The sequence below is a fragment of the Prinia subflava genome, chromosome 2 (assembly GCF_021018805.1).
Source record: "Prinia subflava isolate CZ2003 ecotype Zambia chromosome 2, Cam_Psub_1.2, whole genome shotgun sequence".
Lineage (NCBI taxonomy): Eukaryota > Metazoa > Chordata > Aves > Passeriformes > Cisticolidae > Prinia > Prinia subflava.
In genome coordinates this window covers 96,958,601-96,977,726 of record NC_086248.1, presented here as the reverse complement: position 1 = coordinate 96,977,726, position 19,126 = coordinate 96,958,601, and the positions used below count along the sequence as shown (strand labels likewise).

At 40.1% G+C, this 19,126-nt stretch overlaps 1 protein-coding gene across 4 annotated transcripts in view; it reads left to right on the top strand.

Annotated features, from left to right (window-relative positions):
• ENAH (ENAH actin regulator) overlaps window positions 1-19,126 on the top strand; it is an 89,765-nt gene that overhangs the window by 56,494 nt on the left and 14,145 nt on the right. For 2 of the 4 annotated variants that reach the window (XM_063391122.1, XM_063391121.1), the window contains exons 4-7: window positions 513-597; window positions 14,629-14,948; window positions 16,853-16,963; window positions 18,747-19,054. In XM_063391122.1, the coding sequence (XP_063247192.1) occupies window positions 513-597; window positions 14,629-14,948; window positions 16,853-16,963; window positions 18,747-19,054 (824 nt within the window). The remainder of the gene's footprint in view (window positions 1-512; window positions 598-14,628; window positions 14,949-16,852; window positions 16,964-18,746; window positions 19,055-19,126) is intronic. The other 2 variants (XM_063391124.1, XM_063391123.1) reach the window with 1 other exon arrangement.

Here is a 19,126-nt window from a genome sequence, read left to right as displayed (position 1 = left end):
TTTTGGTGTGACCTGTAGAAACATGCTTTATTTTCCTTCTCTCAATGTGGTGATACGGTTCTGATGGTTTTTCTCCTGTTCTTTTGTTTTTTCTTTTTTCTGTTTTCATCCCCTTTTCCAGTGTTCTATTTAGGTGAGTGTTTTAATTTTTTCAGCCTCTCCTGCTCCTCTAAGAGTACTTGTTTATTGTTTTAAGAAAAATTCAGACTTGGAGTGCTTTTCAAAGCTTTTGTCGAATTCCATCATATAGAAAGTTTGGTTTGCATTTCTGTGAGGCCTTTCCATCCATCTGAAATAAATTCATTCTGCAGATTTGTGAGGTAACATTGTACATGCGTGAGGTTGCAGTTTTTATTTGCTGCATTGTGTTGTTGAGCTTGTTTGGCTTAAAAAGCAGAAGTGGGCAGTTCTTAAAATGTTGTGTGATGGCTGGCCTTTTTCCTTGATTTTGTGCTTTTTTTGTGCATGGTAAGAATTCAAACCATTAATTAATGATCTGTCTTTGCTCTTAGGTCCTACATTGCCTCGACAGAATTCACAGCTTCCCTCTCAAGTACAAAATGGTCCATCACAAGAAGAAATGGAAATCCAGAGAAGGTATGGTATTAAAAGTGAACAGCTGTTCAGTTCAAGGAAGTGATAACTCCTAATGAGGAGAAAATTAATGTCAAGGACTTCGAATGGCTCCTCCTGCATGAGGGCAGCATTTGTATGTGCACAGTTTTCATTAGTGCCACTCTGTAAAAACTTTGTTGCTGGATCCCCTGTTCGTGCTCTCCTCCCATTCAAACAATGCCTTTGGAATTGGCGTGCCAGGAAAGAGTTGAAGATCAGAGAGGAAGCCTTGGGAGATTTCACTGTTGTCATTTTAAGCCAGGCTAATTAATTTTCCAGTGACTGTTCTGTGATCAGTTTTTGACACTGAAAAAAGCAGCAAGCGAGGAAGGAAGTTTTAGAAGCAGAGAACTGAGTCATCGTGAATGACAGGGGTTTTGTCCTGAATGTGGATGTACTAGATCAGGACATTCTATTGGAAATCTTGTTTGCCTTTACACTGTATTCTTTAGCAAAAAAACTTTTCTGCTTTTAGTGTATAAATTGATGGAGCCTTTAGCAGTTTGATTTTCAACTGTAGCAGTGCTGGTTATATCTGTGCTGCCCTCAGTGACTGGTCTGTGTTCCCCTGAGCAGTTGGTGCTTCCTCCAAGCTAAGCTATTCCATTCCATTTCTATCCCTGTGGGATATTTTTTCAGACCTGTAGTATTTCGAACATACAGGGGTTTTTTTCCCATTCCTTTTAATAATCATTAAGTATTGATGAAGTGCCCAGTTTCTACAAACTCTGTGGTTGCCATATTCCCACTTTTCTTCATGGCAATACGGGGTGGTGCTGTAGGGTGTCTGGGTTATGGGTGTATGACATGGCAAAGTCTTGTAGGACCGTGCTGTCACTCTGGGCTCACTGAAAACAGTAAGACCTTGGTTTGTCCCAAGCACACTGCCTGTGGTGCAATCCTGGATTGTTTTACCATCAAAATACTCCCAGGAGATTAGCTGTTCCCTTCCTGAAGGAATGCTGGGAACGATTCAGGTCATATGCAGGACAGATACAGGAACAGGAGCCTTGAATAAATGGGAGGTGGTCCAGACTGACAGTGGAAATGCACATAATAGCTTTTTGTGGCAACTGGAAGAATGTTTAAACATGTTGGGTCTGATTAGCACTCAAGTTTTTTTCTATTCTGCTATTCAGCATTTAGTTTGTTTATGAAAAGGTGAGCAGAACCAGGTTGCTAATTTAGGAATAATTCATTTGATAAACAAGCTATATATGTTGAACAAAGGGTTGACATAAAAATTGGTCATACTTGTCTGTCTCTTTTCTTCTGTGTGTTCTTAAATCTGAGCAGGAATCACTTTATCTGAAAGTTACCTTGTTTGAAAACAAATAGCAAGAAGCTCATTACAAAATTGTCTGTTTGATGTGTTTATGTGCGAGTTTGCTGTCATGATAAAAGTCTTTTATGTCACTTCTTTTGACAGACTTTTAAAAAGCCTTTTTTCTTTTGATATATTTTTCTATCCCACATTAGTGGCTTTTAGTATTTTTATTTTCTGTCTGTTCCTTTAGAAGGCTGCATTATCCTGAAATTTATAATGCTGAAATACTTTTGAGAGAAGCATTGTAGATTGGTATGTCCTCAGAAAAAAGTGCTGCCCTATATTAAGAGCTCTGAAAGTCTCTTGAAATTTTTGGTATGTGAAGGACATCCTATCCGATGGCATTCTTATGGCTTGGCTTTTTTGATCAGTATGCTCTGCTTGTTTCCATTTAATGCAATGCCCTCTTTGAAGTCTGGTTCTGGATTTGTTCTGTTTTTCCCTGAAACAAGGATGGAGCACTGGAATGAGTGTCTGCTCATGCTGCTAGACAGATTGTCCGTGGAAAGACTATTGCTGTTGCATCATTAAGCTTAAGAAGAACATGTAATTTTGTTAAAACATTTCACAAATGCTTCTTCAGTCTCATTACTCCTGTAACTGCATGGTTATAATAAAGTTCAATTAACTCTAAGCTAGAACTTCTCTTCTGCAGTAACTGTCTTGCAGCTTTCAGACTGTAAGAACAAGAGTTACTACTATAATGTAGAGAGTAGTAAATAGTTGGGAAGAAAAGGTTTAAGTATATATTACTTTTAACAGATCTACAAGTAACATTTCCAATCTCAGTAAAGGGTAAAGGCAGTGTGGGCAGACTTGAATCCTGTGGGGAGCAGTAAGACTACAGGGAATGCAAGAAATGGGAATAAATGTTACTGCGTGGGAAGGAACATGGGGTTTGTGATGGATCAGGAGAAAGGCTTTGCCAAGTCTGTGGCTTGGGAATTTGTGTCTGTTGGGTGGGGGTTTTCCTTCAAGTGTGCCTTGGTAATAGTTGTCTTTGAGTTCTGCTCTCATATCCCTCCTCTTAGGTGTGCCTGGATTTAGTAGTATGTAACTGACTCCCATGATAAGTGCAGGAAGATGTTTTTTAAATTATTCTAAGCTGGAAAAAATAATCTGATTGCACGAAAATTAAAGTTGAAAAAGGGACCATGTGGAGGTCTAGTCCAACCCTCTGCTCAGAGAAGGACTTATTTCAAAGTTAAATTATGTGGCTTGGAGCCTCAGGGTTTTCCTAGGCAGAAATAGAAACATTTCTTCAGAAATATTTTGCCAAAGGACTGACCAGTGAAGAGTGGCATAATAAAGAGAGCTCTTCAACGGATCTGATGTTTTCCTTTGCTTTCATAACCAGTGTTCGGGAATCTTGGGAAAATTGGGAAGTGAAGAGTGAAATTAGTTCATCGCCAGCAGAAGTATATTATTTTGGTTCAGAGATTTTCCTCTATTTTAGAAAGGATTTAGATGCCCTTACATTTTGAGTAAAAGGGCAAAAGTACTAATACTACTTTGTTTATTTTTCTGCAGAGCTTTGCACTTGAATATTTGTATTGCTTACTGTGTGGTGATACAGTTTCTAAGGCTGCTGGGACCAGATGTGCCATCTGAAACACTGAGGTTTTTATGGGGCCAAGATTACACATAAGGTGTAATGAAGTAATTTTTCCTGGTGAATTGATAACTTTGTCTTTTAAGAAACCTTAACACATGGTGGATGCTTTCCTTCTCAGGGAGTACTTGAAGCTAGCTGTAATTTTCCTTAATTTGCACTCACTTAAGTATAGTAATAGCAAGCTTTAAAGCACTTCAGCTTCCATTTCTGATCCTCAAAACTGAAGGGATATTTTGTTCTGTGGGTTGTTTTTTCATTTTGTCAGATTAGGGGCCAGGCAGTGTTTATAAATTCCACTGATTGATAATGAGCCAGCTTCAGTTGACACACGTATTTGTTAATAACTTCAGACTTACCTAATGCCAAAGACCATTTTAAAATACAAGATTAGTTCATGGCATGCCTGTGTGTGCTACTCGTGCATGTAAATTTACCTTCTCTCCCAGCCCTGGTAAATACGTTGTCAGGAATATGAGTCACTGCATTGGTATCTAATATGACACTTGGGAATTTAATGAGTTAATGTTTATAAATAACTTCAAAATGGTCACAGCTTCATAAATAAAGAGACCAGGAGCTCCAGGAACAGAGGAACTGTACAGATAGTAAGGAATGATGAGGGTGTACAAGCCCCCTTCTGTCCTTCAGGGACGTCATGGACCAAAACTTGACCGAATTCTTTCGTAAGTACTAAAAAACATGACAAGTTTGCAAAACGCAACAGCAGAATATTAGGGCGGATTGTAATCATTAAATACTTTATTTACTTATAGGTTTAGTTTGGTTTGTGATGACAGTGTTAAAGAAAACGCAGGGTGTGCTTGTGCTAGAATTTAGTATTGATATGGGGTGGTTTTCATGGCATCCTGTGAAAGGATTCTCAGTTTTAGTGCAAGTTGAGAGACTGTCAAATCTAGCAGTTTCTGATTTACTGAAAGACTTCAAGGCAAGATTTTTATTTTACAGATAAAACCATTTTTTCTGAAATTTTCTAATCTTATTTAACTACATTAAAATATTTCCTCCCCTGTTGATTAGTAATTACTACATACTCTTGAGCTGTTTTGAAAATATACATAGGAATGCTAAGAGAAAAAAAACTTGTATCCTGCAATTCAGTATCAAGGTAGCTATTGTAGTTTAAAGGAATGAAAGTTTGCCCATGGCTGTGTGTCCCTGGTAGCCTTGTTTCTACTGATTTTCCACAGCCTGTGACTTTTCCCTAGTTAATGGCCAGATGTACAGCTTCCAGTTTTTCTTCCCTTCTGAAATCGTGCCATTTATCCAGCAGCTTCTTTCAAGGAAGTAGGATTTCTTTAAAAGGCAGATGGATTGATTAAGTTATAACTGAGCACACAGCTCTAATCTGAGATACACATGAATATGATGGAGTTGTTGGCTTTTTGGTTTAGGGTTTGAGAGGTCAGTGGAATCCACTCATATGATTTTATTGTTTGTAGCTGTGCACAGACATGGTTTAAATGGAATCATGCAATCAAAAGGGGTGGAGGGGGTTTTTTTAATTTCTTTTTTCTTTTTTTAACCTTATTCTCTTTCCATTTGTAGTAAAGTTTTCAGAGACTTAACCTGGCTTTATGGATAGGTGTAATGGGTGCTATGGATGCTGTGTGGTTACAGCATAATTATGGATGCTGGTAACATTGATCTATTCAGAAGACTGAGAAGACCACACTTCCCTTAAGCAGTAGTCTGATGACATCAATAGAATTGCTTTGAAATCTTTCAGTTGTGTGGGGATTTCTTCTGTTTAGTGCAGAACATGAAATTGGAGTTAGAAGTTGTTCTACATTTTTCCAGATTTTTGGTTATTGTGGTTCCCTTTGATGAAATTGTATTCCAGTTGTAGTCACCTGAATACACTACTCCTAGGGAGTCACCAATGAAAGTAGGTTTTTCAACTGCTGAAATTCTTCTTTTTTCTAAAATTCCATCAGTACAGGTGTCTTTCTGTGATCTGGCTTCTGACAGGGAAGTTCATGTTCTGTTAGTCTGAGATATTATATTGAAAAGATGGAGATGAGGAAAATTAGGCTTAATGAGGTTTGATGCAAGAGCATTAATAGATCCCTTGGTCTATTAGAATCCCTCTATCTAGTACAGTTGAGGTTTCTAGTTGTCTCTTCTTGCCTTTATCGTGGTTGCTGGCTACTAATTTTTGCTTGACTGATAAAACCTAGTTCTTATTACTTCCAGCTAATGCATTTTTAGCTTATAACATAAAAGCTTCTTCTTAAACCTTAAATCCCTTTTGATCAAGGAAATGAAAGCCTGTTAATTTGACTTTAGTAACAGGTAAAACATAGGACAGTAAACTGGACCCAGACATATTTTCTTTGGAAAAGCGGAAAGGCTGTTCCTGGGCTTTGGTAAAGCATTTGACAGATACGAAGATGGAATTTCCTAGTTAATGTGGAAGAGAGGAGGATTGCTGTGGAAATGTGAGGAGCACAAAAACAGGCATCAGTGCACCAATGGGCTCTGTAACAATTGAATTTGTTTTGGTGTTTTGCTGAACAAAGCACGTCCTTGTTCCTGATGTGAGTTGAGATATGTGGGAATGAAAGAGAACAGGAAGAGTTGGATGATATTGCAGATTTTGATGACCAGAATAGAATGAGATTTTGTAGTAGGTGTCCTGTTTTTAAAGAGGAAAACCACCAACTTGTAGACCACATTAGTTTACAGGGAAAATCAAATGGACATTGGCAGTCTTACAGGCAATGGTGACTGATCAAGAGAAAGCTGCCTGAGCTTTGGAAATAGCTGTAAGAACCTGGATTTGTGCAGTGTTTCAAAATCATGATACATGTAGTCAATCACATGCCTTTATCATTTTGCATTCTGTAAAGTGTTTGATACAAATTAAAAAAAAAAACCAAAAACAAACAAACAAACAAACCCCATAATTTGAAACATTCTTACCTCTCACTGCTGCTTAAAGAACCAAAGGTCCACAGCACTGTTCAGAGTGGCAGGAATTACCAGTTCCAGAGCATGTTCATAAGCTCACTTCACAAACCTCTGGCCTTTAACAGTCAGACTGGGCAGACCTTCTGAGTCCCTGGTTCTTGCTCATTGGACCAACCTAAGTCTTGTCTGGGTTTCTCTGACACCGTGTGCGTTATGCTCAGGTAGAAGCTGTCCTGACTGTCAAGCACTTGACAGGAAATAAAGCTGACTTGATAAGAGTTTCAGAGCAGGAGTTTAGTTTAGATAATGTGAAGTTTATGCAGCTGAGATTGCTTAGGAAGATGCAAAGGAGGTTAAATATTGATCACTTCTGCTGAGCTTATGTTATTGGTGCATCCTTGTACTTTTTATTTATGAAGATTTTCAGTCTCTGTGGAGGCTGCCTGTGTTTGATGTCAATACAGATTGCAAATTTCCAAGACGTGGACGTATTTTCTCTTTGTACATGAATTATAAAATTGGAGGGGTGGTGTGTGTTCATTCCATGGTACATAATGGGTAGGCACTGAGATATGTATTCAGTAGGTTTGCGTGACCATACAGGAGAGTGAGCTCTGTGGTAAATGCTGAATTTTGGAGTGGTGAATAAATATTTAATATTAAAGATGGAAGAGCAAGTTTAATGCTGATACTGCATTTTGATCACTCAAATAAGTTCCTGCAAATTTGAAGGGCCATAACAGACACACTTCCCTGAACTTGTGCAGAAGATGATCAGAGGATTAAACTATTAAAAATCAAGCTAGGAGCTATGTTCAAAATAACGTGTCAAAGCACTTTTTTTTTTCTTAATAGTTTCAACAGGGATAAAGTAGGTTGGCCATGTCTGTATCTACTTCTGTTGATGTCCAGAGAGCACATGCAGTTCCTGGTGATCACAAGGTGACTGCTCTTGTGTAGAGGACAACGTGCTTCAGATGGAGCTGAGGTCAGCCTGCATCTGGTGCTGGAGCCTGTGGCTCAGGCAGACATTGTGTAGCCTGTCTGCAGCCAGCTGCTCTGCTTGTTGCAGTGACTCAGTGGTGGGAGGAGGAGAACCATCATGTGAGATGTATTCTAGTAAGTAGTGACTGTTGGATTAGATAATGCTATCTGTGCCCACATGCTGGGGCTAACAGCCTTTGAGAATAAAACTCCAAACATTGCTGTCTTGTTTGTTGCTCCGCAGTTGGAGGCAGGGTTGGAGGAGCTCGGCGCAGTCCTGAAAGCCGGGCACGCTGAGACTCCAAGAGGAACAACTCAGTTGGTTTGGATTGATGAGCCCAGCTTTAATTGTAGCTGATGAGATCCGTTTACTTTTAGAGCTTTAGCATAGCAGAGTTAGTCCTAGATTTCTTGGGTTTGAAACTTAAAAAACCCCAAGTGAAGCACAGATAGATGCATACGCTGTTGAGTACTTTCTTAGAACCACATTTGGTTTCTTATGCTTAATGGTAACTTTCAGAACAAGTGCAGAATATTACTGCAATATTTGAAGCCAGCAATAGTCTGGCAACCTTCAGGCTGCCTTCTGGGTGTCATCCCTGTGTCTCTCTTCTGCCACATCTTGTCGTTTTAGAAAAAATAACAGCTCAAGCAAGAAACTATTTTTCAAAAGAAGTGAGGAAACACCATGTGGGACACAGAAAATCTCCCCTCGATTCTGTTTTTTAAGTCCATGTTGTTTTTTAATGACTCAGGTGATGGTTTTTGGTGTCTTCCTTCAATACACATTAGTGATAATTTTTTCTCCCCCATTTGCCTTGTTTTTGTATCTTTAAGCAGGCAAAACAGGGATAGTATTCGTATTGATCTTTCTGAGTGATTTGATGCCCTGCTTTGGCACACAGTTTTTCTGTCAATAAAGAATGAAATATGAAATTGGTGTGTTCATAAATGACAACTAACAGCTGTCAAATATTGTGTATTATCTGCTTGCAGCTGACTTCTTCATTCAATGCAGCAATTACTTCAGTCAGGTCTGTTCCTCAAGATACTTTGTTTTCTGCGGGCTTTGTCTTGGATCTTTGTTTTCTACAGTGAGTTTTAAAATTAAATACTTCAAACAAGTTTCTGTTCATCTTGGAATGTCTGTCAGCTCAGCGCCTGCTGAATTTGGATGTGGTACAAAGATGCTTTTGTACTGTTCATGGAAATACCTCTGTTTTTAATGTATCTGGCTTTGTAACAAGAAGCCTTCCAGGTTCGTGGCTGAACTCTGTTATTCAGGTTGATATATGGGCTGCTCAGTGCAGTTTCCTATCATCTTTTTAGGAAAAAATGTAATGGCTTGATCTCACAGCCAAGAGCAAAGCAAGCTAGTGTTAGAACGTTGAAGATTTATGTGAATGTACAGCACAACTTCCACTTGAGGAAGCAAGGTGACCTGCCAGAGCAGGCAGCTCTTTGCTTTTGCAAACTGTTTCAGCTCTGGATGCATTACTCATAGGTTTTTTCTCTTGCTATCCTTGTGACAGAAGCTCTGAGTTTTGATCTAATGGGAGTTTCTTCATGTTTCAAGGCATCCTTGCTCTGGTGGAAGGAGTCTTTCCACAAATACAGTAATTCTGTTGCAGGTGACAAAGATGCGAAGGCTTAGATATTAGAAGTGTCCCAGAAAAGAACAGTTTCCCTCTGGCTATTACATCTGCTCTGAAACAGAATGTTGTTTTACCAGTAAACACTGAAGTTTCTTAATCTATTTGAGATCTTTGTCTTCTCTTCAACTTGTATGGTAATGGCCATATTTTAAGAGAATTAACTGAGGACTCCATTCTTTTGATTGACTATGTTGAGGTCTTCAGCAAAAGGATCAGAGCATCTTACAGGTCATTCACCTTCAGGAACAGAAGTTTAAAAACCCACCAGTTCCCTTCCCCCCTCCCCATACTGATCAAAAAATAATGGATAGCCTTCATTTGAGATAGCTTCCTACTTACCCATCACACACACTGGGTTCTGAATGGTGTTCCTTGCTAAATGGAAAGTGATCTCAGTGTGCATGTGGTGTTGGCTCATTTCATATAATAACAGGAGCTGGGACAGCAGGACTTCTTAATTGTTATTCCTTCTTTTATGATCAAGAGCAAGCCAGGAAGGCTTTGTGTGTACCTGGGTAAGTAAATTAACTGCAATTCTGTTTTGCAGTTGTCGTGTAGGAGAAATTCTAAACACTTTCACCATCACAGAATGTGAGGGAATTTTTTTCAGCAGGGGTGCAACAGTGTGTGCTTAATTGTGCTCGTTGCATTTTTTTTTCTCCATGTGTTATTTCAAGAATGTAGTCATGCTCCTGCTGCTTGGCTGCCCAAAGAACTGCAGGATTAATGCTCATATTAAGTCACGAGTTAGTATTGTAAATATGATTCTTTCTTTATCCTCAGACGATATATCCCAGTATCTCCTTAACTGGACAAAAGTATAAGGGCAAGAGGGAAAATAATTTTAAAAGCTGATGCAGTATTAAAGTAAGCTAATTTAAAAACAGCACCACAAAAAAAACCAAAAACAAGAGCCTCCCCCAAAACACTCCAAAGTGAAGTTTCCCAAATACGTTTTACACGAAGCTAATTAAAATCCACAAAGAAAGTGTCATGAATAGTCCCTGTGATAAAGAGAGCAGCTATTCTGAGGTTCTGAAGTTGACTCTGAATCTAAACATGAGTAACAGTACCTTGTGTGTGACTGACATTTACAGTTTTACATCAGGCTCAGCTATTTAGTGTAAATTAGCTCTTAGATTTAATAAGTCACACTTCTAATAGTTAAAATAATCACATTGTCTTTGCATAATGAGCATTTCACTGTGAGACAGGTTTCTAGAGCATTTTGAGTGCCTTTTTAGCTTTCTCAAAAGTTGTCCTGGTGGCCAGATGTGCTTTCTAAGACTGAAGGATTTTCAGGCATTGCTTTCCCAGGGTTCTTGAACTACCAGTCTTGACATTCAGATGTACTTTAATTGATGTGTGATGACTCTCCTTAATCTACTCATGCTTTTGTCTAATATAATTTTGAGCTCTGACAAAATTTTAAAATGAAATTATGCTATCTAATGCTAGCTAAACAAAACCAGAGGGATTTAATGCAGGGGTTTTTTAATAATCAAATGTGATTTTAATCTTTTTTTAGCTACAACTGTAACACTTGCTAAGATCTAGTGTGTAGTTTATGGAACTCTTCCTTGCTTATTAAGTTGTGTTAAAGCAATTTGATTGCATTACTGGCATACTGATTGTCTGACCTGTGCACCTTTTGGTTCGCTATTCAAAAGGTTTATTAAAATTGTTTAAATGACAGTAGAAATGTAGTGAGTTGTGAGGTGTGGGGTTTTTTGTTGTTGTTTGCTTCTTGGTTTTGGCTTCTTTTTGTTCTTTGTTGACAAAGGGATACTTCAGTGACATATAATGAGAAATTATTCTCAACAATGGTGTATTTAATCTCATATGTGTGAGATATGCTTGCAAGGTATTTTGCTGCCCTCTCTTGGTAGAGCATTTGTATTGTAAGCAAAGTGCTTAACTTTGTTCTGGGCAAAAAATTCTGTTTTTTTTTTTTTGTCTATTTTCTGAAGAAATGGAAAATGGGGATTCTCTTACCAAAAAAAAAAAAAAAAAAGAAAGTTAAATACTGCATCACTCAATATTTACTAAATAACGAGTACTTTGTTATTCAGGTCCTTTGTGAGCAAAAGTGGTTATCTCACTATCTTTCATCTAGATCTTTCTTAACCAATATAATTTGATAGAGTTCATTGCCAACTGAAATCATTTTTGCTTCAGACTAAGTTTAAACTCTTAGATGCATTTTGTTATGACACAAACGCTTCTGGGCCTGGCCGAACACCTGGAATCCATCCCTCTGCTGCTTTCCCATCCTCTTGCTTCAGCAGCTTCTTGTGCATCATGCATTTGCTGTTTTCTAAATGATTTCCCATGGTGGTTGTTGGGTTTTTTTCCTGCTCTTTCTTTGAATCACTCTGGCAAGGAGTTCCATAGCTCATCTGCCTGATGTGCAGAGGTGCTCTTTTCTTTTGAGCTTTGCTCTCATTAGCTGCATTGCATCTTTCCTCCCAGCTCTTGTGACGGGGTGTCCTCATCACTCAAGATTTCCTAGAGCTCCAGTTGTCCTTACCAGAATACAGAATTCCAGCTTTGGAAATTATTTTTAAATGGAAGGTGTTGGGTATGTTTGATCTCAATGTTGCTACTCTTTGAATCTTTTTGGTTCTGCTGTTCTCCCTGTTTTGAGGTGGGAGCAGGGATGCAGGGATTGTGAGGCAGGATAGGATGGTGCTATTTCTGTACTGCTCTGTAATCCTTTCTTGATGTCTAGCATCTGGTTTTGAACAGGGCACATCAATGAATGGATGTTGTTGTAGAACTGCCCGTTGTAACCCTAATATCTCACTCCTGAGTCCATAGGCAACTCAAAGTCCAGCACTTTGTAAATTAATTTAGCAGATCATTACCTCTCTCTGCCCTGCTTCGCTTCAGTTGAGTTTTATTTGCCAGTTTTATTCCCAAGTTAGTTGGAATTAGAAGATCCATCAGTAATTCTTCATAATCAGCCATCATCCTTGCTACCCTAAATAACTAAATATTATTAAGGAGCTTTATGATGATCACCTTGCTGTTTCTTTTCCAGGTTGCTTATGGAAATATGAAATGGCAGAGCTCTTGATATGGCTTATTGCAAAACAGCCTTGGCAATGCTGCCCTTGTGTGAGGCGTGACCTATATTGAGCTTCTGTTTCTGTAAAGAAATGAAGAACTTAAGCAAAAGAAATTTTCTGGCAGTTGCTTGATGTTTTGTTAAACCCAGGGAATTGATACCTTCCAGTATTATAAACTAAATATAATGTGAAATGTTTATGATCCCAAATGCTATATCTACATTTTAGGTTTAGGATGAACAGAGTGTACATTTCTAGGTAGAATATGCTCATTTCTGGCAAACGAATGCAAAAGAATGATGAAAATAAACAAAGCTGCTTTGGAGTCTGTCAGTGTTGTCTTCTGTTCTGAATAGCCTTTTAGATACAAACATGTGCATCCACCTTGCCTTTACAAAAAGAAAAAAAAAAGAAAAAAAAAAAAGAATTTTACCATGACCAAGCTGAAGGTAGCCTTGATGGAAACCCTGTTTTCCTTTAATAATAAGTTTTATCTGAGGGGAAAAAAAGAGCACATAGTCAAATTAGTCTTGTACAGAACAAGCAAAAATGTAATGTCAAAAATATTTTTAATACCTCTTGGAGCTTAAATTTATGTGGTTTCTATTATATTGTCTTAACATTTATAGAAATCCTGTGCTGGTTCCAAATATGTATGGGTCAATCAACAGACTTTTTAGTGGGCTTCAGAGGCTAAAAATCAGTCGTTTAACAAGCTGAGCTGCAGCTCTGGTTTCATGTGACTGCTCTTACAGCTTTCTTATATGGCTGAGGGAAGAAATGGTAAAGGAGCAGAACTGATTTTTTTTCCTGATGAGTAATGAGTTAAGTAGTGAAAAAAATCCTTTTGTTGTGCATAACTGGAACTTATTTCGTTATAGAAATTATGAAATTTCAATATTTATAATTTTTTTGTTTGTTTGTAAAGGAAAAACATTGGTCTGAAAATCAAAGGGACTTCAATAACAATAGTTCATGGGCTGGATTTTGCAGTTATGCTGGCATTTTCTGGGCATGAAAAGGAGTGAAATAGCTGAAGTCTCCTTCCTTTTCAGAATCCAGTCCTTGTGACTCTACATATACAGCATAGTATTGCCAATGACTGTCCAAATTAAATTGCCCAGTGGCATAGTATAGAAAACACACATCTGGTAGCTTGAGATGTCAAAATTCAGGTCTCCTCTCTGTAGTTAAGAGCTGTCTGTGCTTTATGTTTGTTGAGAAGCTGTCGCAGTTTGTCTGAAACATGGCAGAAAAAATGGCTCTGTACTTTATAGACAAGATTTTCTTTCTAATTGTTAAGAGGTTGTTTTTTTTTGAATCAAAGAATTCAAGAATTCAAATAAAGAACAACAACTAGCAACATTTTCAGTGTTGTGTACTGACAGCAACATACTGGCCACAGCTGGGAGGAAGATGTGCCTAATTTTTGTTTTAGCAGTGACTTATCCCCAAGAGATGAAAAAGCTTTGAAAATCAAAGTGCTGTATTTTAACCAACTAGGAAGATATATTTTAAAAAAGGCCCTAAAAACCCTAAAGAAAATATAAAACCAGTTGAGAAGAAAGGATCAGAAAGGTGGTGGGGTAGCTTTTCCCACTGTTTTTTTTCAGGAAAGTCCTTTCAGCCAAGCCAGTGGCATTGGCAGAGAATTTTGCAAGGTTTCTTCGTACCCTTAGGATATTTCCACTGCCTGGCTTATACTCGTTTTCCTCCTCTCCATGTCTTCCCCCTCTCTGCTTTGCTTTGCAAAGACTCCCATGAGCTGGAAATGCTGCCAGCTCCCTGCAGTGTTTCCTTGGCTGCTGCACCCTGGATTTTTTTTTACCCTGTCCAGTTTTCCTGTGCCTTCAGGAAAAAGTGTTCTCGTTTGTTGCCAGTTCAGCTGTGTGTGTTACTATGCAAGTGGGGATGGACATGTGTGCATTTTAATGCTGCTGTAAAATTTGGATAAATTCTACCTGACTAGTTAGTCCAAAACCCATCATTTATTAGGGCGTGGGTTTTTTTAATGAGTATCTGTGTTACTGCGATTTCACTGTACTTCTGTTCACTGCTTTGAGTATAAAATACCATACAAAGAACAAATGTAACTCCATATCCCAAACTGAGAAGATTGTATCAGTTAGTAAATTAGCAGCATCAGCTTTCTATTCTTACCTGTTGAAGGCTGTCTCTCAGAATGTTCTATTAGTTAAGAGGAAATCGGATATGTGATTCTTTTTTACTGTAAACATAATAAAACTATTATCCAGCTCAGAAAAATGGCATGTTAGCATTAAGACTTCCACGTAGGTACAAATGCTGTGCTTTTGTTCTCACTATTGCCAAGATTGTTGATCAGTTTATCTCCTTGTCCTTTTAACAGTTGCTTGATATTTTTGGTTTTCGCTTTGCAGCTCAGTCTCTTTCCTTTTCTCACGATTGTAGACAGTTGCAAGAGCAACAGAGGCAGAAGGAGCTGGAACGGGAGAGGCTGGATCGTGAACGAATGGAACGGGAGAGGCTGGAGAGAGAGAGGCTAGAAAGGGAAAGACTGGAAAGAGAGCGCCTAGAGCAGGAGCAACTGGAGAGAGAGCGGCAAGAGCGGGAACGGCAAGAGCGCCTAGAAAGGGAGAGACAAGAGAAGGAGAGGCAGGACCGGGAGAGACTCGAGCGGCTTGAACGGGAGAGGCAAGAAAGAGAACGGCAAGAACAGTTGGAAAGGGAACAGTTGGAATGGGAAAGAGAGAGAAGAATTTCAAATGCTGGTAAGAATTTCAAAACCCGAGCGTGTTCTATCACCAGACTGCTCTCTATGTGTTTGGGTGATGGAGTGTGAGAGAACCAGCAAATGGCAGTGAGTACAGCTGTGTAGCAACAGTCAGTATTTCAGGCTTTGTTTTGCTGGAATTCCTTCCCTTTTTTTTATGGCAAGAAGTCCAAGAGCTTTGACTTTCCTGTCATAATTTTCCATTACTTCTGAAATAAATTTTTTGCACTATTTGCTCACTCCGTTGCCACACTCTCTGATTGCGTGGAAGAACTTGAATCATTTTGGGCACCTCCAACATTGGTTAGAGTGTGATGAGTTAAACTTTCTAAATACCTTATCATTGTTTGCTCTATTCAACAAATGTATTGTCATTACGTAAGCTGGATAAAAACCCCTAAAAGGTGTCAGGTTGAGTGTGTTAACACAGAAGGTATGTTCCTATATAAGGCAAAGTAATAGTGTGAGAAACGCTTTTCAGTCTGAAGTCTTGCTTAATCTATCATTGTAGTAACATTTCAGTGAAATGTGTGTCTTATGTACTTGTAGATAAGATAATGCACTGCCTGTGGAAATGTATCCAGTGATAACTGAAAGCTTTCTCATTTTGGTAATATAATGGAGCATTAGTCAAGTGCTTGGTTGTTCTTCAGTCTCAAACTCAATTTACATAAGTCAGCTCATGGTGAAAGTCGAGGAATACTGTGTAAGTCATTTTAGAGCAGAGGATTTTATTGGTAGTTTTACTCACAGTACTTTCAATATTTGCTATGGAACTTTTTCTGGGGAATAGAGAGATGACACTTGCTGCCTATGATAAGAGTTTTATTAGTGGAGTTGAAACAAATGTTAAGATCACTACATTTGCTTGCAGTATGCAACCAAACAAGAAGATAAAAGCTGGTAAAAGACTGATAGCTCAACCCTGTATCCAATCCATCTCACAGATGGAATTTGAGAAAATTTTCTCTAGAATGTAGTTGTAAATTCAAATGTTGGCACAAAAAGAGTTGGTAAAATTTAAGAGCAGCTGTTGATAATATGTAAAACTTCCCTAACAGTATTTTCACTTGTGCCTAATCCTCTGGTACTAACTGTAGTCTACATTTTTACATTTTGTTTGAATGCTGGTTTTGTTGCTTCATTAGCTCCCTTTTTCTCTTTCTCCTTTTTTTATCCTGCCTTTGCTGCTGCTTTCCATCTTCTGTCCAGCTCCATCTTTCGACAACTCCCCGTATAGCACTCCACTTCCTGAATACTCCAGTTGCCAGCCTCCTTCAGCACCTCCTCCATCATATGCAAAAGCAGTCTCAGCACCAATGGCAGAGGCCACACCGGAGTACGCTGTAGTGACTTCTGCGCCACCGACTTCCACTCCCCCTACACCGCCTCTAAGGCACTCTGCATCGCGTTTTGCTACATCCTTAGGCTCAGCTTTCCACCCCGTTCTCCCCCATTACGCTACGGTTCCTCGTCCGCTGAACAAAAGTTCTCGGCCCCCTTCTCCCGTCACTGCCGCGGCGACTTTGCCTCCCAGCAACAAACCCGCGGCCTGGTCCGCGCCCAGTTTCGCCCCCCTGCCCCCGTCTCCTCCGGTCATGATAAGCAGCCCACCAGGCAAAGCCACTGGCCCGAGACCTGTCCTCCCAGTGTCGGCCTCCAATCCGGTGACCCAAATGTCCACGTCTCCCACGGCTCCTAACGGGCTTCCTGAAAACCTGGCTTATCCGGTTCCTTCACCTTCTACCTCAGGTCCAACGCCGCCTCCGCCACCTCCTCCCCCCCCGCTGCCTTCCTTTCCGCCTCTGTCACTCTCTGGACCTCAAGCTTCTCCTTCTCCCAACTCCCCGAATGCCTCGACTCCCTCATCCAAGCCTAGTGTTCTCCCTTCTCCCTCTGCAGCTACCCCTGCCTCTGTTGAGAACTCTCTAAACTCTGTGCTGGGAGACTCCTCTGCTTCTGAGCCAGTCTTGCAGGCAGCCTCTCAGCCGGTTGAACCTCCGACCCAGCAGGGTAAGGCTTTCTGTTATTGCTACTAATGCGCTAAGCAGGGCGGTGCCCGTGCGTGTCAGAGCCCCCTCCTGCCCCAGGAATTAACACGGTGCTTCCAAAGCTGCAGCGATCCTAATGCCACAGCCAAGCACCCTTTGGAAAACTGGGGTAAGGGAAATGGAAGAGCTCCGTGCCTAGGAGCCGATGTTCTGTGGCCTGTCATGAGTAAAATTCTAATTTCGTAAGAGCTCACCTGTTGAGAACAGCCTTTGTCAAATTCTTCCTTGGTAAACCCTGTGCTGTTGGTTTATTTGGAAAGTGGTGTTACCAGGCAGGATCATTAGTTTCCTAATGGCAGCCAACATAGAAGAGCTTATGTGTGGCTTTGGACATGTAAATGAGCTTCAGTGAGGAATAATTCAAATTCAGGAAGTAGTGTGTGACGCCTACAGCATTTCTTTCTGGCCAGTGGTTGTATTTTGATACGTGGCGGTGTGCACATACATGTATATGTGTGCATTTAGATAGAGACAGGTCTTTCTGCAGTATCTTACCAGTGTAGTGAAGACAACTTTGGACAAAAAGTGTGATTAAGCAGATGACAGCCTTAATGAGCGCTCCACCAGTATGATAGAAATGTGTTTTACATGGTAACACATGTTTTTGTTAACCTGAATCCTGCTTTTATATTGCTTTAACAGATTTAGGCTGATTTAATAGATGTAGGTCTTTGTACAGAGCTCTGCAGTAGCTCTGAGGGTTTGGGCAGAGGGGCTCCTGGGGGATGAGCAGCCTGTACGAGCCGTGCAGAATGGAGCCTGTTTATACCTCCTGTCTGAAATGAAGGTCTGAGCTGCTTCGGGATGGAGTGGAAATAGAGTGAATGGCCTCACTTCTAGTATGGAATAAAAGTGTGTACTTGGACAGTGAGTGATGCCAACGGGGTTTAACAGGCTTTTAAATTTCTGATTAGCAGAGTAGGAAACCAGGAAGACTCATATGTGAAATTCCTGCCTTTAGAGATTAAGGTAGTTGTGCAGCATTTTTCCTGCCTTATGGCACTTTGGGTGAGACAGAGGTAGGATCTGTGGAGGTGTGGAGCTGTTGTCTAAGTCAAAATTTCTTGAACGCTTCCAATAATAATAATAATAGTGATCATCAGAATATTCTTTTTTCAAAGTACACTTTGTATTTGGCTAACAATGTGAATTTAAAGGAGTAAAAGAATGATAGATAAAAAATAGAAGAGCTTCTTCCCATCAGCTTGAAATATGTCAGTCTTCTAACTCACTAATTAGTGTTTGTATTAAATGATAAAAGTTGATTGCTGGAATTATTTTAAAGGAAAGATTTACATACAGCTCAGAAATTAGCATTGGCACTCGAACAATTCAGGGGTTCAGATGTTTGGGTGATGCATTAGTGCTTGTCAGAACAATGAGATACTGTTCAGCACCATGTGAGCACACCCTGTTGTTCCTCTTGCTACGATGCTCATGCCTGACTTGACTCTCTGTCTGTTTCCTGGTGTAAAGTCGTTCTTGGTTGCAGCACAGAACCTGACTGGAGGGGTTTCTTGTAAATATCTCTGGAGCTGTCTGATCTCTCACAGCATACTGTGTAACATTTTTAGTACATTGAATAAGAGTGCTTCTCTCCTGCTGAAATTCAGTGTTTTCTTGCCCAGTATCTTACTACTTTTAATGTCTCATACACTGAGCAAAAGAACCACCATTTCAATGGAAGTAAGACCTTTGTTTTCTAAATCCTTAATGCCTTCTGTTTGTTTTCTCTCTGACACTAGGTGCTGTCCAAGGACCACCTGCACCTCCTCCTCCACCTCCCCTGCCCCCTGGCCCAGCTCAGTCTTCAGTAGCAGCCCCACCTCCTCCTGGCCCTCCACCAGCTCCTCCACTCCCACCTTCGGGGCCTCCTCCGCCGCCACCGCCGCCTCCTCCGCTGCCCAGCCAAGTTCCTCCCGTTCCCCTGCCCCCACCTGCTCCCCCGCTCCCAGCCTCCGGCTTTTCAGCGGGATTCGTGTCCGAGGATAATCGCCCTCTAACTGGACTGGCAGCTGCACTTGCTGGAGCCAAACTTAGGAAAGTCTCACGGGTAAATATAACTCTGGTTTCTCTTTCCGATTCCTGTCCCTGCTTCTAACCTTTGTTCAAGGTTAATTGCAGT